Source organism: Exophiala spinifera, assembly GCF_000836115.1.
Source record: "Exophiala spinifera strain CBS 89968 unplaced genomic scaffold supercont1.1, whole genome shotgun sequence".
Lineage (NCBI taxonomy): Eukaryota > Fungi > Ascomycota > Eurotiomycetes > Chaetothyriales > Herpotrichiellaceae > Exophiala > Exophiala spinifera.
Window position 1 is genome coordinate 5,194,513 of NW_015622513.1, and position 24,364 is coordinate 5,218,876.

General features: G+C 51.9%; 9 protein-coding genes across 9 annotated transcripts; 2 read left to right on the forward strand and 7 right to left on the reverse strand.

Annotated features, from left to right (window-relative positions):
• Positions 1-68: 68 nt before the first annotated feature.
• On the forward strand, positions 69-856 carry PV08_01912 (uncharacterized protein; the record flags this gene model as incomplete). The annotated part of the gene is made up of 2 exons (XM_016376272.1): positions 69-76; positions 109-856. The coding sequence occupies 2 exons, from the start codon at positions 69-71 to the stop codon at positions 854-856; spliced, it is 756 nt and encodes a 251-aa protein (XP_016241548.1).
• Positions 857-1,846: 990 nt separating this feature from the next.
• Positions 1,847-3,617, reverse strand: PV08_01913 (uncharacterized protein; the record flags this gene model as incomplete). The annotated part of the gene is made up of 4 exons (XM_016376273.1): positions 1,847-2,549; positions 2,619-2,740; positions 2,803-3,095; positions 3,155-3,617. 4 exons carry the CDS (start codon positions 3,615-3,617, stop codon positions 1,847-1,849), a joined length of 1,581 nt encoding a protein of 526 aa, XP_016241549.1.
• An 815-nt stretch (positions 3,618-4,432) lies between these two features.
• Positions 4,433-4,861, reverse strand: PV08_01914 (uncharacterized protein; the record flags this gene model as incomplete). Its single annotated transcript, XM_016376274.1, has 1 exon — positions 4,433-4,861. The coding sequence occupies one exon, from the start codon at positions 4,859-4,861 to the stop codon at positions 4,433-4,435; it is 429 nt and encodes a 142-aa protein (XP_016241550.1).
• An 804-nt stretch (positions 4,862-5,665) lies between these two features.
• Positions 5,666-6,131, reverse strand: PV08_01915 (uncharacterized protein; the record flags this gene model as incomplete). Its single annotated transcript, XM_016376275.1, has 2 exons — positions 5,666-5,789; positions 5,851-6,131. 2 exons carry the CDS (start codon positions 6,129-6,131, stop codon positions 5,666-5,668), a joined length of 405 nt encoding a protein of 134 aa, XP_016241551.1.
• Positions 6,132-7,048: 917 nt separating this feature from the next.
• Positions 7,049-12,295, reverse strand: PV08_01916 (uncharacterized protein; the record flags this gene model as incomplete). The annotated part of the gene is made up of 1 exon (XM_016376276.1): positions 7,049-12,295. The coding sequence occupies one exon, from the start codon at positions 12,293-12,295 to the stop codon at positions 7,049-7,051; it is 5,247 nt and encodes a 1,748-aa protein (XP_016241552.1).
• Positions 12,296-13,077: 782 nt separating this feature from the next.
• Positions 13,078-14,138, forward strand: PV08_01917 (uncharacterized protein; the record flags this gene model as incomplete). The annotated part of the gene is made up of 2 exons (XM_016376277.1): positions 13,078-13,152; positions 13,260-14,138. 2 exons carry the CDS (start codon positions 13,078-13,080, stop codon positions 14,136-14,138), a joined length of 954 nt encoding a protein of 317 aa, XP_016241553.1.
• Positions 14,139-15,219: 1,081 nt separating this feature from the next.
• On the reverse strand, positions 15,220-18,655 carry PV08_01918 (uncharacterized protein; the record flags this gene model as incomplete). The annotated part of the gene is made up of 6 exons (XM_016376278.1): positions 15,220-15,816; positions 15,891-16,837; positions 16,884-17,094; positions 17,145-18,435; positions 18,486-18,564; positions 18,622-18,655. 6 exons carry the CDS (start codon positions 18,653-18,655, stop codon positions 15,220-15,222), a joined length of 3,159 nt encoding a protein of 1,052 aa, XP_016241554.1.
• A 768-nt stretch (positions 18,656-19,423) lies between these two features.
• PV08_01919 (uncharacterized protein) lies at positions 19,424-21,815 on the reverse strand (the record flags this gene model as incomplete). The annotated part of the gene is made up of 4 exons (XM_016376279.1): positions 19,424-20,025; positions 20,073-21,390; positions 21,439-21,701; positions 21,758-21,815. The coding sequence occupies 4 exons, from the start codon at positions 21,813-21,815 to the stop codon at positions 19,424-19,426; spliced, it is 2,241 nt and encodes a 746-aa protein (XP_016241555.1).
• Positions 21,816-23,671: 1,856 nt separating this feature from the next.
• Positions 23,672-24,189, reverse strand: PV08_01920 (ribosomal protein L11; the record flags this gene model as incomplete). Its single annotated transcript, XM_016376280.1, has 2 exons — positions 23,672-24,004; positions 24,061-24,189. The coding sequence occupies 2 exons, from the start codon at positions 24,187-24,189 to the stop codon at positions 23,672-23,674; spliced, it is 462 nt and encodes a 153-aa protein (XP_016241556.1).
• Between the last annotated feature and the right edge of the window lie 175 nt (positions 24,190-24,364).

The following is a 24,364-nucleotide window of genomic DNA, read 5'->3' on the forward strand; positions in this document are numbered from 1 at the left end:
CTTTTTCAGGGGGAAAAAATGAGCACATCTTGTCCCTGGTCTTGGAGACGTACATCTTGTGTACAGCTATGTCCAGGTACATATTCTAACGGACCCAAACTCCCTCAGGCTGATCAAAACGACCTCTGGACTCGGCGCGGCTCTCAGCACACTCAACTACTCCCTCTACGTCGCGGCGTACCTGCACTCGAAATCGCCCAGCCGCGCCGCTCTCGTATCCTACATCTCGCGCATCGTCGGGCGGCAGCGCACGTCGAAAAGCCCACCGATCGCAGTGGGGGCGGGCACGTCGTTCCTCGCTCCGCTGGGCAGCCTCGTGTCCGACACGCGGACCACGCTGCGGCTCACGGGCTTGATCCCGCTGTACCTGTGGCTCAAGTCGCTGGCGTCGGCCGACAAGGCGGCCGCCGGGCAGCGAATGGACCCGACGCTGCGCGCCGTCGCCCTGGTCCAGTGCGCGGGGTACATCGCGTACCAGCTGCTCGAGAACGTGTCGCACCTCGCGGCCAAGGGCGTGGTGCCGATGAGCGTGGTCGAGAAGCGCGGCGGCATGGACAGGTGGGTCGCCTGGTCGTGCCGCGCCTGGCTCCTCGGCGTGGCCTGCGACTACCTGCGCCTGCTGCGCGAGAGCCAGCTCGAGGGGTCCGACAAGACGGCCGCCACCTCGCAAGAGAAGGAGGCCTTTTCGCGCAAGTGGTGGGCCGAGTTCATGGTCGCCACCTACTGGATGCCCGTCGCCGTGCATTACAGCCTGTACCCTACCGGCATCAAGGGCTTCAACACTGGCATCGTCGGTCTGTGTGGGTTGATGGCCGGTTTGAAGAACTTTAAAACACAGTGGGCCGCGACTGCTTGACGGTTACGATGCGGGAGTGAATATGACCATACCTAGTTCCTACAATTTGAACTTTTGATCACGTTGTGATCAACATTATATCTATATATTCTCCTTCTCTCTCTCTCTCTCTCTCTCTCTCTCTCTCTCTCTCTCTCTACAAGAGTTCTTGTTGCAAGGGAGTTGAAACTAAATCGGCAGTTTTTGGAAGACGAGAATGGACTCCATGAATGTACATGGATCAAAGTCCTCTCGATGGGATCTATGCTATCAGACACGTACATACACATACATGTATATAGATATATATATTACTGGTACAGGAGATGGTCCTCTTCCTATCAATCTAATATGTTCACCCCCAAAGAAACATCCCTAACCTCAGAACTAGGAAGTTCCTAGATAAGAGATCCTCATTTATTTCGTTCCAAATCCATGTACCTTATGGAAAGTTCATAAATTCATCCGTTGAACATGACAAGTAGGAAGGTTCCGTCATCTGCATGAGAATGGACCAATTCGTGAATCGTGATTCCATGTATATGTGATAAATCCTGCGAAACCCTCGGCAGGTGGAAGATAGGGTGGCTATCTGGGTCTTTGGGGGCGTTAATATTGATCACTTAGGTACTTGACCACCCTTTGTGGAAAAGCTACTTTAGCGTGAACCGTAAGGAAGACTGACCACTGGCCATCTGAGCCTAGGCTCAATCACGTCCCTCACTGAGGCATGGCAAGTTCCTGTGCTGGTGGTGATCGTGGTATTCGTCAGGGGTCAAGGGTGAAGGGTCAAGGACAACCTCCAGACCATTGCTTCGTTGAAGCCTGAAATCTGGAGGAAGATTGTCATCTTGAATAGAGAGAGCAGGCCCCAACTGTACTGATGAAGGTGTGTCTTGGACAAAATCTCCTTTCGTCGTGGCTGTTAGCGTCTCTTCGACACTGTCTCTTCTTATTGTGGGCTCTCGCGTAGTGGTGTTTAGGGCTTCTCGCACAATCGAACGGTTCTGATCATCCCGTGTCAAGAGCGAGATAATGCACTTCCAGACTCTTCGACATCTTCTCCGACCAGAAGAAGTTGCCAAGGATACTCTCAAGCTCCGTCCATTCAATATCACGTAGAATCGTCGTCTTGAGCTTCGCTAGACACGATATGCCATGTTGCGTCAACTGACCACTGACCGTAGTCCACGACCATACGAGCATGGCGGCCACCCAGGTCAGACACACCGCTTCAGCCGCGCTATCTGGTTTGATCGTCGCAATATCGCTTTGAAGTCTCTTGCGACACGTATCATACAGAACCGTGGTACTCCGAGTGGGCGTGAAGATGGTGCTGCAGTATATGATGACGGCGAGGACCGAAAGTTTCTCAATGCTAGCTCCTCCGTCCACGTCAGGCTCACTAAGACAAGGGCAAGCCTCGTGGAAATCCGAGTAGCGTCGTTTATGTGTCTTGAAAAGCTCCGGTAATCGTTGCGCCGAACCCAGAGTTTTTTCCATCTGTGCCTTCTGCTGCGTACGTACCAACACCTCCAGCACTTGCACTGACAATTTTCCCAGATGCGCGAGGTCCCTGAACCCAAGGGGAATCGACATGGTCATTTCGAGATTGACCCCCGACAGAGGCATCTTAGGGTATATCGACACGATGTTCTCGCGTTCATCGCCAAAGATGGTGCTGCCGTCCGCAATGGACCAGAAGCCTTCACGTCTGCGGCCATCAAACGTTAGTGATACCCTGAACCTGATGTAGAAACGTTGATATTATCGATAGCCTTACTGCAACAGAAGACATTTGTCCATGCCATCGTGGCCCAGTTTGTCAAGCCCGCCCCGTGCCTTGACCATATACTTCAGCGCCTGTTTATGTTTTTGATGCGTCGAAGAGTCCCCGATGGCCTTCTACGTGAGAAGTTAGCCTCATCATGTCCGTTCCAACAAAGTTCACGGGGGATGTCTCTCACGGCGATTGCAGCCATGAAGGACACGGCTGTGACAGAGATGTCATCGACTACGTTGCCTGTGTTGGCGATCCTCTTTCTCAACCGTGACAGGGCGATGCCCAGCGCAAGGAGGACTTCCTCCGAAGGCTTCGCATTCGAGTCACATGATAACTCTCGCACTCTCAGAGTAAGGCATACGCCCGAGTAGGCGAAGTCTGGATCCGACATCAACTCGAACCAATACCCATTGTAGATATTGGTGATGTCGAAGAGCTCGTAGAGAGCCGAATGAGCCGGAACCGTGACTCCCGAGACTGCCGCTGCGTCAGTTCGGCTTTCAACCGGCCACACGCATACCTTTGCGAACACATACAATAGTCAACGGAAGCCGCAAGGAGGTGGGGGTGATCGGTCGATATACAGTTGAAGGGGTCAGTCCTCGTCCCATGAAAGCATGGCCCTGCGCCCAGCAGTAAAGACGACGAAGTCGGTGTTGGGGATGTGGTATAGAACTTTGAGCCAGGAGAGCTATCCGATGATTCCTCCTCGCTATCCCCGTACGATCTGGATTTGATTGAGAATTTGGAGACGCCGAAATCGATTCCGATGCTAGAGGCCGGCGAGGGCGCCGTTATGATGGAGGCACCATCAAAGGATGAAGCTGGTGAGGACGGCGAGTTGATTGATGATGATGGCTCGGAAATCTGCGTCCGGAGCCGGGCTTTGCTGTGGTGGCCAGCGATGGCCGCGTGGGATCTTATCTTAGCTTGTTGCGCCGCAGTGTCCTTGCGGGATCGAGCTGTTGGGGAGCTTTCGACAAAGAACAGCTTCACCATGTCGATTGATTGACACCTCAGTAGGAGCGATGCGAGAAAACAAGCCACGGGCCTCGACTGCCTTGACCGCTATTGTATTGCGAGGTATTCGCCGGTGGTGTTGGATCGGAAGTTTGGCAACCATTAGAATATCAGTCAGCAAGCGCCGGTCGGCAGCAGCATTCCGTGATAACAAGGAAAACTCAAACTTGCTCATGCAGATCCGTCCCTAGCACCTCTCGCTTAAGGATAGAGGTTGTAGGCCAGTGTGTCGGAGCAAGATATGAGTTGAGGATATGGACCGGCGTGCCACAAATGGTCTGGCCAGCAGCAGCCACAAGATCGATAGAACGGCCTTGGGACGATAACGGTCGATCGGCGAGCCCAAGAAAATCCTCACTGTCAGACTGGGGAACGCGGCACAGGGACCCCTCCTCCGCGAGTGTGCCCGAGTCTGTTGCGAGAGCTGCATCACGGACCAGTAGGCGCGGCGGGGAAAGCAAATGAAAGCGCCTCGATGACTCGTCACCCGGTGCAAAGCGAAAGCCACAGGCGGGCGGCCTGAAATGGAATACGATATATCATCTTCCGAGATGCGATGAGTCAGACGCCTGGCGTTCGTGCTAACCCATTCAGAAAATGGTGCAACTGGATATCTTTGGCTTGCTTGTGTCTGGGCTCATTGACCCCTTTCAAAGCATGTGTGATTGGTGAGTGGCTGTTTCCGTTCTCGTCGACACGCAAAGCTTTGGGTGTCGAGACGTCGACCGGACTGAACAAAGAATGAAAGAGACTCATGGACAAAGATATCATGGTCGAAGGACGGAGATCGACGGTCACTCCATGACATCCTTTTCCAACCACATGTGTTCGACTCTGACTTGTTCCTTTGCCGATTGATCCCATGCCATCTCTTTCCCAAAATGCAGCTTGAGCTTCCGGCTATGCCAACCTTCCTTTAGCAGTCTAACCTTTCCCTTGACCCATTGACCATTGATCATGACTGAGTCTACATCGCTTGCCGTCGCATGCGTCACGAAGGCAGCCGAATAGCCCGCCGAAGAGACTGTACCGGTATGGCGCATAGCATAGCACAGTATACGCTCCGGATCCCGACTCGAGAGTAGCCTTGATGTATTTTTGTTGCGATCCGGTGTGCTCACGGCATGAGAATGGCCCCTGATGGCCATTACGCCAGCGTTGATGGCCTCTGTGCGCCTGGACAGTTGCGAGAGGTACATGTCGTCTGCGTCGAGGGAGGCCATGCGCCCTTGTAGGAGGTGTGCACTGCACGGTACTCAAGAAGAATGTGATTGCTCAAGGGCGTAGCGAAGTTGAGGCTGGAAGGCGTGACGATGGCCGGCGATGAAGCCTGGTGTGATACCATGGGAAGTGGCGTCAATGACCTCGAATGAAGGTGTCAAGTCCGGGGAAGGCTTGTTTCTTCTGATCGTCCCACGTCGCCTCAGGATGGCGCCACGTTTGATGAGGTAACCTGCGGTAGGCGTCTCGGGTGAGATGGTGGTGTGTTTGTATCTGGGTCGAGAATACTGCATGTGAGAGGTTGTGTTGATGGCGTGGGAGAGGACAGCCGAGTCTGTTTCCTCCCTCCTGTCTTGTAGATAGAAGATCGATGGGTACCTTTACTTCTCTTACAATATAGTAATTCGTACATTATGTTTTCGCTACAGTATAATGATTTTTTACATGTACACTGTGGCGCAATTCCACCAGAGCACGCCAGAACCCATTTCAATATCCAGATTCTAACACTACTGATCAACCTCACAACCCTCAGATGTACCGGACTGCACTGTGCCGCCCAATTTTCGGTATATAAGTTATAGAAGCTCCCACTGAGAAACTGCCAGAAGTTAGTGTTCCCACCTAGTGCGAGCGTGGACTGTCCTATCGCTGCCCCTGCATCTAGGGTGGTACCTTCGTCGTCGACGGAACAAACACTCCATCCGGCCGTGTACAATGCACCTGACTGCGGCGGACCGTCGATCTGGAATTGATAGTTCGAAGCGATGTATCCCGTGCGATTTTTGCCATCCGTCAATACGCCGTCAAGAAGACTGAGCTGCAGCGTCGTGTTCGTCTGGCATAAGACCAGTGATGAGTGGACACGCCGTGCCGACGGTGCCGCCGTGTAAGAAGACGACGACGTCGACGAAGAAGAAGAGGACCGAGCTGAAGGTGAGGGCAGGATCAACATGTTCGGACTCCCTGTTCGTACCAACGTAGGACTTACCGAGATACCGCAAGCCTGTCGAGTACGGTAGGTGGTCTGCTTGGGGTTCGTGCTGCTCCGGCACTTCCGGTTGCTCTCGATGTTGATATCGATACATCCATCACGACGATCCCAAAATTCCCAGGCACGTCCCCTGTAGACCCTGCCCTCGGCGGCGTGATGGGAGATATCTGTGCCGTGACAGCCTGTGGAGCAGGTAATGCGATCGGAGAAGATTGAACCTGCGAGGTTAAACTAAGCAGCACGAGAACAACGCCCGACTTGGTCGTATGCTCGAACATGGTACGAGGGTGCTCTGGTAATCGGATCGTAACAGGTACTTGCTCCATCGTGACTTCTGTGTAGGGCTGGGTTCGTCTATGAGCCCACAAGATGAATCCGTCCCCATAACTGAGAACCAAGCAGGTGTTATATAAATCCTCAGATCAATCTGAGCCATGTACAGTGCCCTGTGACCTGCAACCTGCATGACTTCAACCACGTAATGGTTTGACGAGAAGGCTGGGCGAGGAGGATAAACAACAGGCAGAGAGCGTATCTCAACGAGGCTTGGATGTTCAGGAGAGATTCCACCCCCCGGACTTTGTGAAGAATATAAGAATCGGCTCCAGTCGGTCTGTGCACACTTTGTTGATCGACGGGGTAATGCAAGGAGTGGAAGACGAAGAGAGGCAGGACGAGCTTGACATTGCTACTCATGTTATTATCCGCAGAGTACCACCGCAGGATGCAAGGATAACAATACCAGAGTGTGGCAAGCCGACGTCTTTCCATTCATCCCCAGCGACCTCATCGAAGTTCCAGTCTGAAATTGCCCAGGTTGATTGGGATGAGGAGGGCTTCTACCAGCCTCAGGGCCCTACATGTGTGAAGAATGCAATGCTGTAAAGAAACACAATGTAGGGGGAGAAACATCATCGAAATAGTCATATCGATCAGTTCGTAAGGATACTCTAATCCAGAGTACAAGGGACCCAAGTACATCGATACAAGCCCCTCAAAAGACGCATAAGACATCCCTCATTGATCTAGTCTTCCTCATCATTAACCCGTGTTGTCTCTTCACTCATTACCAAATCAAACCTCAAAACCCGAGAAAAGAAATACTTTTGGTTCCCTCAAAAATTGTCTGGCGCCCAGATGCAGTACAATGCAATATGTTACAGCGTAGCAGAAATCGTAGTCCCTGTGACCCATCTCATCCGTCAAAAACATCACAATCCATAATCATCGAACCCTCCCCTCCCACTATAGTAAGTTCTTTAGAGGGAGAAGGAATAGAAACATCCCCATGCTTTCGTGTCATCTTCTCTGCAATATTCGCAGTCGGCATTTGCACCTGGGCCGGTTTCACAAGCACCTTTTGAGCAGTCAACCTCACCCACGTCTCGTCCTCTCGGTCGGACTGTCCCCTGGAAAAACAAAGTCCATCAAGATCAACCAAACCCTTGCAATGGTCTGCCAGTAACAGTTCAATCGTTCGTCTTTTCATGCTTGTCACTTCGTCTAATAACTTCACCCAATTCGCATCTTCATCGGCGGAGCCTCGGGGCAGATGATATCGCGCCTCGAACGTAGGTCCGTCAGCGTCGACAGCGGTATGTACGGGTGAATAGAAGCCGACGGTCAAGGGGTTGTCGCGAAGATCGACTTGCTTCAATGACCCCAATCGTGACAAGACCAGGCATGTTCGTCTGAGTTTCTTGACGCGATTTTTGGCCAAGAGAAGATTCTTTAGATGAACCATTCTCCTGAGGGGCGCTATATCCTTGATGGCGTTGAAATTGGCGTTCAGAGACCGGCAGTTTGGGAACGCAGCACCAAACCCTTCTGGAAGCTCGGCGATACCACATGCTGCAATTTCCAGCTCACGGAGGTTGTTCTGTGGCTTGCTTGGTAGCTTGAACATGCCGCTCATCACAGAGTTGGACGATAGTCTGATCGTACGACATTCGTTGGGAGTTGAAAGGATAAGATCCACAACAGAAGCAGAGCCCGCCTGTTCTCTTAGTGACAAAATTTCCAAATCATAGGCCGAAGACAGTCCATAGATGTTGTTGATCCTGTTGTTATCGAGATCCAGGTACTTCAGTGCGGGCATCTGCTTCAAATGGATTGCTTCCAGCGCATTGTGAGAAAGGCGAAGCTCTTTCAAGTTTAAGCCTCGATCCTGGGTGTCTTGCTCAAATTTCTCCAACTCGTTATTGGAAACATTGAGACTCTCCAGTGCCGGGAGAGATCTGAGGCCCTTGACTTCTTTCAGTTTGTTGTCGCTCAAATCCAAGCTCCGGAGGCGCATAAGTTCAGACCCTTCAAAGTTGACACAGGTAAGTTCATTGTCACTTAGCTGGAGGTCAAGAAGGCTGTCGAGATCCAAAAGCCCATCAATATTGGTGATGCGATTGTTGTTAGCCTTCAAACTCCGAAGATGTAAAAGAGAACTGAAGCATTCTAGACTCTCTAATTCATTTCCTGACACATCAAGGTATTGCAGATTGTGTAGATGTCCCCACGAAGTCAAATCATTGAGCATGTTGTTGTGGATATCAAGGACGCGCAAGCTTGATGGTAAACCATCCAACTGCCTTAACGAATTCCCACTGACTGACAAATGTTCCAAGGCTGGGCAATACTCTTTCAGCGCATGCACAGACGAGATTTTGTTCTCGTCGAGTTTCAGCCGTCGCAAATCCTCCCAGAACAATTCATCTTGAACTGCATCTGTGATTGCTTTGACAAGTTGGTCCACAGCCAAAGCAAGGGATCCATGTGCCTGTCGAAGCGCATTGGGATGTTTTCGATCCTCAACATAGCTCTGATCTGGGTCCCGACCTTTGTCGACCTGATGGAGAGAAAAATCGGAAAGAGGTGTCAAGCAAAGAATACTCGTAGCTTTCTGCGCAGACCTTTGAAGCTTCGCAACTGCTCGTGGCGGAGCAGGTGTAAGTTCGTGGAAGTGATTGGTATTCACCATGCTCATCTGGCCCGTCGTCTGCTCTTCATCTTGTTCTTGAATTGGCGAAATCGTTCGAGGTTGAAATGTCAAGGCCTGGCGATCTTCGGCAGGGAGAGAAAACCTATTCTGCGGGTGATGCGAAGGCACCATGTTCTCATGCGAAGGCACCATGTTCTCAATGTCATCTTCCAAATGGATGTAGGACTCGTCAAGGGGCAAATCATCCTCTCGGGGCAGAGCTTCGAAATCCTCATCGGACATATTTGCGTAGTTGATGCCTGAAACGACGGGCGACGAGAACGCGATTGTTACAACCCGTGCTTGCTTTCGATTTTCCTTCAGTTCAGAGGGTGGCTTAGAAGGGACTCCGCTTTGTAGCTTGACCTCGTGCTCGGACACTTTTGATCTCAAAGAACTGAGATTGATTTCACCTTCGTCTTTGTCCCGGGGTGCGGCAAGAGCTTGATCACGCTTCATCACAATCTCAGGCTCCAACTCCTGCAGAGGCTGCCTGGGTGATGAAGGTTCTGCCCAGGACGTAGGCGTAGGTGGCGAGACGACAGACTTTTGTCCAGTGGCAGCATCTTGTTTCTCACCAGCCCCAGAGAATATTTCCTGTTTCTCGTCGATGCTTAGATCAGGTATGTTCTCGAAAGGATCATCCTCTGAAACGCCTTCAAGATCTAACACTTTTGGGCTTTGAGTTGACTGCATCTTTCTTACCCAAATCTTCTTGTCATGGTCAAATGTCATTGCACCTACTTTATCTGGAATGGACACTGTTCCAGACGTGATGACGCCCTTTTGCCCCGAAGTTGATGACGAGTTTGTGGGGAAGCTATGCTGTAGAGAACTCTGGCTAGAAGGGGGACCTTCTATGGTAGATGTTGAATGTTTTCTTTTTCTCATGGTCTCATTATGGCCACGTATGCGGATGTTTGGCGGATCGCTTTCTTGAAACTCATCTGGCACAGGAACACTAGCAGCTTCAGCGGCTAGCCTGTTGTCTGAGGGAGCCCACGTTCCAAAGACAGAAGTGCTTGCCAACACGTCAAGATCGTCTTGATCTTGATACTTTCTCAAATAGCTGGCAGTACGAGAATCATGCCTGGCATGTCGGCGTTCGGGCGGAGGTTTTGCGGGATATTCTCGAGATGGCGGGCGTGAGAAGTCTTCTTTTGTGGATTCGGCATCGACACTGAAGTCAAGGATTGCATCAGCGTTCAACTCTGATGTATCTCCCAGTTCACTCGTTTGGTTCAACACTGGCACCGGTTTCCCTCGCGCACGAATAAACTGCATGACTTTGTTGGCCTCTTCCATGTAATCTTTAGTCGCCAGTGACGGCTTCCGGGAATCTTCGTTCACCTTCACAGCCTCATGCGTAAACGTGGCGAGCTCTGCGGCCAGTGCTTCTGTGAGTTCATGGTTCAGCTCTACCAGGCCTTCTTCCCCGTCGGTGTTGGCTGCATCTCCAGCGGCAGATTTTCCCATAGACGATCTTCTGGCGGACTTGGGCTTCAATAGATTTCTTGTCGCCAAAACTTCAGGCTCTGCTTGCGCAGGGTCACTGCCTGGTCTCGCGTCGGTACGCTTCTTACCGGCTAGTGTTGCCTTTTCCTCGAGGGAGCTGATCTTTACTTCCACTTCATTATCGTGGATCGTAACCTGTTCTTGCATAATGGTCTTGCGACGCTTGGTCAGTCTGTCTCTTTCCTGAGCATCTCTTGCGTTGTTAGCAAGGTCTTCTGCCTCGTTACGTTGTGCTTTCTGGTCAGCAACGGCGATAGTTGGCTGGAATATTCTGTCATCCGATCCGACTTGACCGAGCTCGACTGGTGATGGCCTGCGCACGTTTTGCTCAAAACCAAACCCGTCTAGTTCACCCTGGCCAAACTGGCTCATTCGAAAGACATTATCTTGATCTTCGTCTGCCGAGCTATCGCTGTTGCCTGCATCTGTTGTCGCTTCCGGCTCGAAGTGGCTTAATATTCGCATGAGCTTGTTGTTTGTATATGTGTCTCGATTACCAAAGAGCTTCAGCGGGCTGCCAGAAGACGTGGGCCTACTACGACTTTCGGCATGGTGAACCACGCTGGTATCGGGGGGCGTTCCTGGCGCGCTGGCACTGATTTTGCTTTGATCAATGCTATCGTCCCATAAGCGTGAAGACTGAGGAGGCGAGCTGTTGAAGGTAAAGTTTTCTTTGTTCTGAGAGTCGATTCTAGAATTTTCACGAGACAAGCTGAGGCTCTTTCGAAGGAAGGAGTTTTCGTTTGATCTTCCTCCTCGCCGAGAGTTAATGAAGCCTCCACCGGCGACAAAATCCTGCGTGCCCATTGACAAGTCATCCGGCAAGGACTGCGAAGTGAGGTCCGGCAACAGTTCGTCAGCACGCGCAGGCGCGGGCTCATGTCCATTCCGACTCCAATTTCCATAGTCTACTGCCCTGTCACTGGAACTGGACGTCGGTCGAGGCGAATCGCAGGCTGCCTCTCTGAGTTTCGTATCTAGAGTCTGCAAGTCGACATTAGTGGGATGTCGCATGATCGTTTCCCGAATCGAGTTCTGTTTGGACATGGTAACTGGACTGATGAACTCATTCCTCAACTCTTCCTGGCCACTAATTGTTCTCCAACGAGGATCGGGGGCACTGGAGGTGGCTTGACGTTGGATAATGCTCTCCTCCTCTGGTGATGATGGGCAAGAGGACGGAGCGGTGTTGTCATTATGTATACGAGCAAACGACCGCATGCGCTGCTCAGCCAACTCTTGTATAGATCCTTTCTCAAGTGTAGGATGAGGGCCTTTTGGCTGATTCTGATGTTCCGACTCTTCCTCCTCATTGATTTCCTCTAGCACTGCTAGATTAAGACGACTTCTCGTTCCGCGCACGCTGCTATATTGTTCTGGGAAGTTGTTCGAGATGGGTATGCTGAATGGTTTTCGACGTATTGACCCTTCATTTTCCACGGCTTCGTTGTCGCTGGGAAGGACGGAAGATGCTGGCTGTTTGAAGATTCCCTCCAACTTCGACGGCGAAAATAAATCAAAGCCATCACTAGCGATGTCTTCGCCGTTTATTAATCTCCTCTTCCACTCGGGTGTCTCTGCCGAAGCAGGCATTTCGTTCATCGTGTGGTGTTGGACGGAGTTTTGAGACTCGGAAAACACGCTCGAGGGTCGGCGCGGTAGACTTGTGAATTTACTCGAGCCGTTTGCGGGGGGCAAGTTGAGGCTCGAGGCACTTCTTTCTCGCAGGATGGGCTCTCCATCGGCACGTGAGTGACTCCGTTGCGACCTATGTCGAAGAAAGCTTCCTGTTGTTGATTCTTTGCGCATGTTCTTCGCCAGGTGAGGGATGCGACTTTGAGAGCGAGAGAAGGACGAATTTCCATTGTGCCGGCTCGAGGAGAGGGATGGGACAGGCGAAGAGGAATGGTGTTCGGATTTCCAGTCCTCCGAGAGGGAGTCAAGCCACGGCTCCATGGCCTCGTCGTGGTGTTGTATGAGCGCCGGGAATGGTGTTGGTGTCGGCGAGGGCGAAGTGCGAGGCCTGTGAGAGTTGCGCTCTGTGGTCTCAAGCAAATAACGGTGGTGGCATAGCATAGGACGTAGGCATGTTGTCTCTATTCATGTGGAAGGAAATGATTGGGCGTGTGAAAGATTCTAGCGGTTGTTTGACGCGTCGGAACTGTCAACGGTCGCTTCGCTCAAATACGGAGTATCAATCTTGGGGCGATGAATGTTGCCATGACAACAAGCGACACCGTCCAAAGCCACCTCACTCAACGAGGACTGTTCAGCACGATGAATGGATCGATAGTCCCTGTCCATCTCAATAACGATCGTGTTCGAGTGTGCCAAAGGACAGCTTGATGATCCTCTTCGGCAGATATCCATGTTTGTCCCGCCCTCTGGCCTACCGAAGCCACAGTCGTCAACACCTAGTCTACAACAAGAGTCGACAGATGAGTGTTGACTGGTTCACGTATGCTTAGACTCTGAGGCAATGAATAATTATTCCGGACTCCGTACAGAGATCTATACAGCTCATGTAAGGTACTCAACTCTAGTCTCTCTCTTAGCAGTCGTACGCTCTGCATCTGATATTATTACATAATCAGCGAGCTGAGTCAGCGAGATCCTCCGTATTTCGGCCTCGTAGAGTTCTCCAACACCACTTGTAGTACAATAGAACAGAATTGAGGTAGGTCCTTTAGCACCACCACTACCACCACTTCTCGCCTTGCACTTGAGGGCCAGAAGGTATGACGGAGCAGAATGTAGCACTACACGAAGCCCCAGCGCCACTTGTGACCTCGCCGTGGACTCGATCTCTCATTGTCAGTATCTCAATTCCTCCCCTTCTCCAACTGCTTCTCACCTCTCACATACCCTACCCATACACATTCTTTCACGCTCAACGCTAACATCGCACTGTGTCTCCAAGGCAGGTGCTCTCGCCGGTATCACCGTAGACTTTTCCCTCTATCCCATTGACACCATCAAGACGCGGCTGCAATCCAACCTAGGAAGCAGCCATGTCTCGACTCTCCCCAGACATACAGTCGCCGGGACTCTGCGCAGCATGTACGCTGGTCTTCCTAGTGCCATGCTCGGGTCCATGCCTTCGGCCGCCTTCTTCTTCCTGGTCTACGACGGTGTCAAGAGAAGCCTAGCTCATGACCCGACCAGACCGTCTTCCACCCAAGCATACACACACATGCTCGCCTCGTCACTGGGCGAAATCGCCGCATGCGCGATTCGTGTACCGACCGAGGTAGTCAAGCAGCGTGCCCAAGCAGGGCTATTCGGCGGCTCCTCACTTCTTGCAGTCCAAGATGTACTCGCCCTTCGCAAAACAGACGGTCTTCCTACCATGGTCCGCGAACTATACAGAGGAGCAGGCATAACAATCATGCGCGAAATCCCGTTCACAATCATCCAGTTCAGTCTGTGGGAGTATTTCAAGGCTGCATATTCGGCACGCCAGCACAAGATCAAAGGCCGCCATGAGGGACTGGTGACAGCAAGCGAGAGCGCCGTCTTTGGCAGCGTGGCGGGGGCGGTCGCCGCTGGCTTGACTACGCCTCTCGACGTACTCAAGACCCGAACCATGCTTGCGCGGAAAGAGACCGGAACCTCATCGTCAAAGACACGAGCAGGGCCCCTGGATGCGTTGCGACAGATATGGCACGTCGAAGGACCGTCTGCTCTGTTCAGGGGTTTCGTACCTCGCGTGGGTTGGATCAGTACCGGCGGCGCCATCTTTCTGGGAACGTATCAATACGTGTCGAATTATTTGGCGGCAGATGCGCCTCGAGTGTGACATCCATGTGATTCGTTGCTCTCGGGTTTGCTTTACGGTACCGTGGTGGAAGTGCTGTTCATCTCACCAACCGCATGGAGGATGAAGAACAGATGCACGCTCCTCGATACAAGGTGCTCTGATGGACGTTGGTGTGCTCGTGACCTGCTATCTCGAACTTGGCTGTGATCAGAACCAGTGCCGTGGAACAGGACCTGGGGACTGCTATCAAAGGACATTGGTGATTGCTTTCAAGGCCGCCCGTGCCGTTGGGTCTTTCAAAGGGACGATCGAGTATATTGTCGGGAGCCTCGTTGACTCTCTGCACACCCATATGTATAAATGTATATATACCCCCAACTGTCCTGAATGCTTTGCCGTTGTTGTTGTTCAGGCAAGGAATGGTGCGTACTCACTCTCTGGGGACGCTCGACGGAGATTTCGAGGAGCCGTGGACGAGCACGTATTATATGACGACCGACGGGGAACGCTACCTCCTGCATTTTCGTAGAAGCTACTATGAAGGCCCAATCCCATTGCAGGCAGAGAAGAATTGCCCAAGTCCGTACTCTGTGTTCCTGAGTGGGGTTTCGAGTTCGAATTGTACATCGCCCTTGGTGTTAGGTACCTGAGGTAGGTAGGCACTCTTGACGTTCACCTGTAGGAGAATACCAATCCGAGACGTGCTGCTCCTTGCAGAACAAAGTTACACATGTAGCTACCTAGGTAGGTATGTAGGGATATAAATACACACACACACACACACACACACACACACACACACACACACACACACACACAGCCATATGGAGATGGACGGTCCACATACTTTTGTTATTATGACTATATATACCTACTGTACCTATAATGCAAGGTTATACTCCTCGTCCTCGTGGATACTCCGACCACTTCAGCTGCGTGATCAGGACACCCCGTTGACCTGTGCCGTTCTACACACAAGTGCAAACATCATCCATCTCTTGCAAGGTCAATCCCAAGCACCATACCCAACAGGTATACAACCATCCAATGGCCACGAGATGCCACCGTGTTATCTACTGCAAGCCTGTGAATCTTACCTACCTTATCAACCCCAAAAGCCTCAACTGACCCCCGTGGCAACTTCACTTTCCTCTCGACTCGGCACAGCCGCCGGATGTGGCAGCCTCAGCTTCTTCCTTCCATTGCTCTTGTAATATAGGACTACATCGCCACCCGTGCGCCATACATGCACACGAAGCGTTGCGAGAGTCGTGTTTGGGTCGACCTTCTGCCCCTGGCAATATAATTCGAGATAGTCTTCTGCCTTGAGCTTCTCTCCTTGATCAAGTTCCTCCTCCGGTTCAAGATCGGTTTCACTATGCTTTGCTTCATCATGGCTTCCACCGTTCTCGAAGTGTCCTTCGTCATGGGAATGCTCGTCATGATGCTCCTCCTGAGCATGATCATGACCATTTTCACCGTGATCGTGATTGTTGGTGACATGAGAAGGAGAATGGACATGGAACGACGCCCCGGATGTGGTGGTGCCTTGTATCTCGATCCGTTCAGCGACATAGGCCATTATTTTCTTAGCCCGAAGCATGCGGTTAGCATTAAGCCGTGCGTTGCCATCAGACGATGCAATATTCGGCAATTGATTATCGTACGGGAGGAGAACAAATGAGACTTTGACCGTCTCCTTGTAGGGGATTTGATTCTGCGATGGAAATTCTCGTCAGCCATTAGTGCGCTCAAGATCACTCGCGTCGCGCATATAAAAGTAACACATACCTTCAGGAGTACTTCCCCAAGCCACATGGGTGCAATCTTTTCAAGCAGGTCGACTTGCTCCTTGAATCCTAGTTCCCCAATTTCACCACTGTACTGATCCGCGAGCCCACCACTAGCAGGGTCGTCTTCCTGGATTATAATCGTTGTGTGCTCTGGAGGTCGCAGGACAGGGGTCTCGACCGATAAGCTAGGCGTTATGCCCATTGGTACTGGACCATTGCCGGAGTATTCATCGTATTCGTGCCGGATCTTTTGAATCACGCCGTACAGGTTGTCTTCGATAACCTTGCTTTCATCTTTTTCGCTGGCCTTTGACTTGAAGCTGGCTGTGTCCGACTTCTCTTCTACAGCGATTGGTGTCTTGACTTCCGCAGAAGTGCGTGAGATTTTCTTGGGGAATGTCATGGGGAATTTCTTGCCGAAGAGACCCTTTTTCTTTTCCTCTGTTGGAGACACCGGTGTGAGGGGGCCAGTATCTGCCCCGGGTGTTTCAGGAGACTTCACGGGGTCGTGGTCAGAAGAGCTTTCGGAGCGGTTTGCGGACGAGAAGTAGTCTGTTTGCACTTCTACGGCTGCAGAAGGGGTTGGTGCCGCTGGTGAAGACACTCCATTACTAGTGCTCCCTTCCGCATCTTCTTCAGCTGTAGGTGGAAGTGTGGCGGTCAAGGGTGCAAAGCCCGGCGTGGCCGCTCCGATAGCTAAGCTTGGTGTTGGAGGAACGAGTGCATGTCCATTAGATGCTCGAGGTGTGGCCTCTTGGCCGGGTGAGACCATGGCGGTGGCCGACGCCGACTCGGGCATGGCGATGCTTGTTGGTGCGCCAGGTCGAACAAGACCTGTGGCTGTGGAGGCGTTGCGAAGAGTGTTTCTATATACCTCATCACGGGCTATTTCTTCTTCGATGAGCTTCGCAAAGAGGTTACGTAGCACCCATTTGCCCAGATTAACTGTGGCGTTAGCTTAGGACGGCAGCGAGGAATGATCAGGCCTTACTTCTCTGGTCTTCGCGGAAGACCAAGTCCTTGTCCAGGTCAAGCTCGTCTGCGTACACCTCAGCATCAAAGCAGTAGTTCTCCTCAAGCATGACTGTGATCTTTCCAGTTTTAGTGTCGACACCACACCAATTGGCGACGCTTTCGGTGGTGTTAACCTCGGGGACAACCTCGTCCAGGTGTCGGCGGCCAAAGGATTTGATGGGAACGCACTGCTCAGGGTCAGCCATACATTTCAACAACACAAATGCCGCATGAATACCTTCAGTAAGTCCCACAGGACAACCTCACCAGCCGTATCTAAGGTAAGAATCCTTTTCCGATCGTTCAGCATCACATGCTTAATGAGACCATGTTGACCCTCGATGGTCTCTGCAGGCTGTCCACGAATGGGCACAACAACGCTCAAATCGTCCATTGTCATGGCCTCGCTTGCTTTCCTCATATTGGTTACTGAGAGGTTGGGATAATGGCCTAGAGTCTTTCGACCTGGATGAACTGCCGTATTCGAAACCAGCAACACCGCGTTGTGAGGGATCTTCTTCTTGTGGCCCACCCCATTGGCGACCGGAGCTTCTTCGCTTTCAACCGTGGCTTGTTTGAGACTGGCACGACGTTCTTCGCGCGGAGATGCAGGAGGAGTCTCGACCTCAAGCTCGGTGTCAACGTCAAGCCATCTGTTGACACTGGAACTTGAGGTGGCTGTCCACACGGAGTCGCCAGCTGGCATGATACGAGAAATTCCGTCGTGCTCGTGACATAAGGCAACCGAGACACTGTCATCGATCTCCATAGCTCGTCGAGTGTCGGTCTTTGCGACCAGACCAGACTTATCCCCGGAATAGAAGACGGCCAAATTAGGGTCGTTCGAATACATGCACCAAACGCTGTCGTTATGCATAGTCAGAGTGTGTATGCATCGACCAGCTGCAATGGACCAGACTTTGATGGTCTGATCTGAAGATGCTGTGAGCAAAGTGTCACCATCGTCGCTGATAAGGATATCTCGGACGTTGTCCGTGTGCCCGACGAGCTTCGTGATACTCTTGCCAGACTTGACGTCCCACAGCCGTACCACGCTCTCTGGACCTCCACTTGCTAGCATCGACCCTCGTGCGCGAAGGGCATAGACAGAACCCTTGACGACATCTTCTGCTTCGCTGACGTTGATCTCCAGCGTCTTCCCAGCGCCGTTCAAATCCCATAGACAGATCTTGTGATCAAGGCCGCCTGAAGCAACCCAGTTTGCTTGCTGGTCGGGTGTCGCAAGGCATTTGATGTAATCACTATGAGAGCCAATGGTATATGCCTGTACCGTCTCGTGTCCATGCGGTCGCCATAGCTTGACGGTGACGTCCGATGAGGCTGACACCAAACCCAGGTTGTTCTTGACCAAGAGAATGTCGTTCACCCAGTGTGTATGTGCCTGTACCTGTTTGCGAAACGTAACTGTGCGCTGCTTATCTTCTATCTTGTTCAAGTCTTTACTTCGTTTCTGGGCTTCGAGGTCTAGGTCCCACGCGCAGACGACACCATCTCGCCCGCCTGTATACCTGCGTGATTGTCAGTGTGGCTGCGTAGTATCGTCTGGGGAAGTACGTACAGGATAGATCGCTCATCGTCAAAGGCCAAACCGTTCACCCCGAGTCTATGCCCGCCGGGCGTACTTGCCAGAGGCAGGACTGCAATCTATCAGTAATTGTTCAGGCTCTTGGATATCGCGAGCAAGGAACTCCCACCATAGCTGATCCGCTGACGCTTCTTTCTGGCCATGTGCGTGTTGTTCCAGAGCCGCTCAAGACCCCACCGATGTCACCGACGTAATTATGCGCGATCTTAACTTGCCATGGCCTTTGGTCGCATTGGAAGCTAGTTGGGACGCACGAGTTCTTCAACCCCGGCTGGTGAGAGAAGGTGAGTTGGAGGGCGGAAGAGTCGTATCGGCAAATTCACTAACATTTAGCCTGCGACAGACTCGAAGGTGGAGGGAAAGTGACCGAGCGACGGGTTCATCCTGCGCCGCTTTCTAGAAGAACCGGGGTGCAACGTGGAACAGGGGTCTAACCGTCTAAGCACGCAGAGGCGTAGAGGGGCTCCAGCCTCCGATACGTGTGCTACGTACTCCGTACCTGTAGCTCCTCCGTGCGCGGTGCAAGAATCCCCCATCTATTGCACTCCGTAACCGACTTGGGTAGCTTGCTTATTAAATAGCATTTCCACACATCAACACCATCAACATACTTGTACATTCGCAGCTCAAACACAATGCTTGCTCATTGTACTTTCGCGTTATCAACTGGTATCTACACTAGTAATAATAATATACCAAAGCTCAAGCAGAGTGCCGCCTTTGTCTCCAACAGCCCTTCGCGTTAGACCCATCCCATCGTCAACAAGTCCAATTCCATACCACACCCTGTTGGACGAGCCTAGCCCAACTGAGTCAAAGTCTGGTGTAGAACGAATTCGTGCTTGGAGACTCTGTAGAAAATAGACAAGGTTATTGCACCATGCTGTTATCTGTTCTCGTTTATCGTTCTTCTAGACCTTCGCTGGCGGGGGACCGCCAGAGCCCGCTTCCAAGATATGCGTGTGATTGTCGGCTCGATGGACAACGCCGTTCTCCTCCTGATAACATACTTTCGAGCTCAATACCCAATCATCCTCGAGAACCTCGTCCATTGTAGCTCGCTCCGCGGGGTTAACCTTGAGCATTCGGCCGATGATGTGGCGACTCTCCCGGGGTAGAATGCGAAGTAACCTCCAGGGCCCTTTGATCACTTCTTGCTTGTCGCCACCAGAGGTAGCTGGCCGAGACTCTGTCTCTGTGCTTTCCGAGTGATGATGGTGGTGACTGTGGGGACTGCTGCCACCTTCTGAGGGCCGTCGAGAACCGTGCTCGTCATCGGGCGAGAGATGACTGCTCCTCCTCGGCTTCGAGTCTGGAACCGGTGTGCCTGGCGTCGGTGGAGCGACGAACAACTTGTACGAATTATCAACGACCCGAGGTTGTTTCCAAGGGAACCTGCGTAATGTCATGCAACAGAAGATAATGGCCAACGACCAAATATCTGTAGCGGTCGGATCATACTTCTTCTCCTCGTACACCTCAGGGGCTAAGTAAGGGTCCGATCCAACGATGCCTAGTCGTAGTCAGTGTACCGTAGATCTGATGTTTGAAGCTTCTTACCTGATGCTAAGACAATTTCGTTCTCAAAGGGATATCGGAACACTGTCGCACTGCCGAAGTCGATCAACTTCATGATCCCATGTTCGCTGACAACGACGTTATCCAACTTCAGGTCGCGATGGGCCAGACCCATGCTGTGTAGATAGCTGACACCATTGACAATCTGGAGAAATGCACAGGCGATTTCTTCCCGTGACATCTTGCCAGTCATGACGATAGCGAAGAGATCATAAGGGGCATACTCCATAATCTCGTACCAGCGATGATTTTCTTGGATAATGTCCATAGTCTCGATAATGTTGCCGTGGTGGAGAGTTGAACCAATGCAAAATTCTGCCGTAACTTTCTTGGAGTAGTCCTTCTCAGTCTCCCAAGAATGTCTATCTCTGAATTGCTTAACGGCAAAGACAACGCCGTCGCTTCGTTTGAGAAGCCTGACCGAACCACCAGCTCCCGAACCCAGGACTTTGCCAAATTTACCATACTTGGCTTCAAGACTGTGGTCGTCGGCGAAAGGCACGGATGCTGGTGGAAGCTGGTGAGGGGGCGTTCTGGTACCGGTACCCCCGGACTTGGTTGAAGTCGATTTCCTCGACGCGGGTGCTGAGGTTGCTGGCGATTCTTGATGATGCTTGTGCTTGTGGCCATGCCCACCTAATCGGAAGAAACGTTTGAGTTCCGACATCGAACCATGCTTCTTCCCCTCCAAGCCACCTCTATCACTACTCTCACTGACGTGTGAATAAGGGTCTTTTTTACCGCCAAATATCGACGACCGTTTCTCAGAGCCTGCAATGTCGCTACTGCTTCCCTGCCGAGGTATCCGTTCTGCTGCAGCCGCAATAGCCGGAGCCAGTGAATGTCTGCCAGTGCTTCCGAATTGGCGCGGCTCCAGCTTTGGTTCAGCTTTGGCAGGCTTAGGAGAGGCAGGCTGCGGCGATGCGGGCCGCAGTTTTGGTGTGCCAACAGGGCTTTGATCGACTGGGCTGGCCGATTCTGACGGCCCGATCTCGAATCTGGCCACGTGCTTCTCGGGGGCGTGGGCAGGTTTCTCACCGGATGCTGGTCTCGAAATCGGGTGGCCCGGTGAAGTCGTCTGAGAGAGGCGTTTGCCTTGGGTGTCGGGAGGAGGAGAGGTTTGCGGTGTGATTGCGTCTTGCTTCTGTTGACCCTTACCGCCTGCAACGCTTTCATTTCTGCCATCTTTCGAGCCGTGTGGCGTCAAGGGTGGGGAGTGAAATGTAGACGATATCGAGCCATGACCCGGTCGTATTGATCCCCTCGGCGTCCCGGGAGCATCGCTATCTCTCGATGGTACCTGCAAGTGGTGTTAGATAATGTTTCTGAGAGTTCGGGGACGACTTACTCTCGAGGTCGGCATTGAAACGGTCTCGTATGCGAAATTGGCCATCCGACTTTCCTGCAATCGAGATTTCTGTAAAGACATGGCCAAATTCCTGATCTGTTCATGAGCCTCAGGGCTTAGGTCTTCGTCTCGGACTCCTTCTGGTTCTGATTCCTTCCTCCTTTTCTCCAAAGGACCTATCTCTTGATCGTAAGAAGCAAAGCGAACATTCGACTGCGCATTTTCCGGATTATCACCGTTTGGTTCTTCGCTCGTTTTTGTGTCTACAACCCAGCGTCAGCGTCGCTGGATCAGGCTCGACAGAGGCTCTCTCCCATACCTGATTCTTTTTTCGAGTCGTCGCCCGGTAAAAACATGGCGGACAGTTTCGACGTCATATTACCAGCGTCTTGTCAGCGAGTTTAATGAGAAGTGTTTGCTGTTCAGAGGACGAGGATGGAGTCTAACAACGAGCGTCGAGACGATTCGAGTTGAGCGCCGTCCTAGGCGCGGTCGATTTCGGGCCTGAAAGAATCTAAGTAGAGCGCATGTTAGAGGGGATGATGGACTTCAGCAAGGCTTGTCCGGGAGAGACGAAGCTAATACGGGAGCGTGGGAGCACTGGCCGGTCCAGTGGAGCAATGTAACTCACAGAGATGCCAGGAGTCATGCAGATGTTGCTCGAGGCCGACAAAAAAGCAGACCAAAGCGAACGATTTGCAGGAGCGAGATCAAACAGAAAGATGGCGGTATTCTCGAAGTAGGTGTACAGCATATGAGGATGGGTTCGGTGGTGGTGGTGGTGCTGCTGTGCTATTCTCGACACGCTGAGATGCGTGTTTCTGTCAACCTGCGGTAGGAGAAATGCACGCCAGAGTCAAAGTCACAGTCAGAGTGGGATGGATGTTTGGCCGGCGGGAGGGAAGATGGTGTAGCCCCGCCAAAAAATTGCCCAGCAATAATCGCCTAATGCTCCGTACGAGTACGAGGCACTGTAGGAGAGATGATTATCTTTCTCCCCGGGTGCCGATTGACGAGCCTCGCCTCCTACGATTTCAGTAGGACACAGCGCCAGTAATAATGACTTATTAAGTACTCGTACAAAATCTCACTCATCTTCCCCATCCCGTATCCCGTACGTACTCAGGGCAAAGACAGAAGGAAATGCTCCGACTCGATTCCCCCAAGCGACCAAGAGCTCATGCCATCATGCTACTCGTACTCGTACCGTCCCTTTGTTCTTTCCCTACTGAGTTCTCCGTTGTCATGTTGATGCACAATTGCGTTTCCGTACACTATTACCTTAAGCCACCTAGTATTTTCCCGGCTTCTCCGGATCCCCTGACAAACCAACGAGATGTTGCCTCTGTCTGAAAGCCCCCCGCGTGAGACTCGACGTCATCACATCAATTCGTATTGGAAAGCTCTCTGCATCATACGTGAGAAGCTACTTATGTACCTAGGTTGTCACATTGGGGCCGTGCCCTTCGTACAGAGTATGGGTAAATGCCTCGGTAAACGATCGCCCGCTGGCTTGATGTGGTTGCAGAATCAGTGAAGGATCAACACGCCTTAAGCGATCTCTAAGCAAAACAAGCAGTAACGATCTTTTGCAATCCCCTGGCACCATCACTATATCTACTACCTATAGGCTAGTCATCTGGGAGCTCGTTACGACGCTCCTCTCCCCACGGGGCTGATGACAACATCAAGTCTTCATAAGACTGCTGGTACCATATGAGCATCGCGCACGTGCGCCGCAAGAGCTGTTAGACAGTCTTCAATGCGTTCTACTGTTTGCTCTTTCTCTCCACGGTGAGTCCAACGAACAAACTGCAATATGGCCTTGTATTCCGCTGGATACCGACGATCCCTGATCTCTGGAGCGTCTGCTGAGACAGCACCACACAGACCGCTCTGCCACACATCTGTAACGTCGATCGCAGGGTTTGGCTCCGACCGATAGTAGGCCGCCGCATCATACAAGTACTGTGCTGCCGCAGACTCTGACTTGGTACGACGAAAGCAAGACCGGTGGGCCTTCGTGCCGAGGCGTTCATCTTCTCATGGCAATAGCCGTAGAAAAGGGGGGTAGATTCGAAAGACTTTTTTGCTGTTTCTTTGGGGCGACTGGGAAGAGCCCATCATTCTCAGGGACGTGGGCCAGGTAAGGGCAGCTGCATGGCTTCAGCAAAAGAAAAAGTTGTTTTCCATGGCTTGAGCTCTTGCGTCAGCTTCTGAGTAATCTGCTCCGTCAGGGCACAACGTTGACCCCGATAGACTTGCATTGCCAGATGACGCTTTTGCACAAGCTTTGAAGACTGAGACCTGATAGCCGGAGTTCGCTTTGCTTGATCTTTGCAATTTCATATATATGTTTCAATGAGACTGTGCCAACGCTCTGTCGGCCGGGCTGATTCGCTCCCTTGATTTTGCCCTTAATCTCCTTGACCCCAGCGGCCTGGAGAAGTAACCAAGAAGTATTAGGTGTTCGAACATCGAAGTGGAATGTGCGGTCTGGTCGAACAGTAACGCGAGCTGGGATGGGTACGCCAGGGTGGATGTGAGCCGTTCGAGCATTGAATTCCTGTGCACGGTGTGAGCGAGAGAGCCTCGAGTTGGAACAAGGACCACGGTTCATACCTTGCAGAAATCCATACTCTTGACACCTTTACTACCCAAAGCGGGACCTACAGGCGGACTTGGGCTTGCTTGACCGGCTCCAACGATCAGCTTGACAATTTGATCTTTGGCAGGTGCTTTTCTCGCCATGCTGTGTGTACTCGGAAGTGGTGCAGGAAAACGTGCGGAAGACTAGTAATATTTGGCGAAGAATCCACGGAACCGTGAGAAGAGGACTGCTAGGGTTGGAACTGATGACTGGGCGCTTGATTCGGAAAAAGATTCAGGACAAATTGTGCAAGAGACTGTACCAGCAACAGTAGCT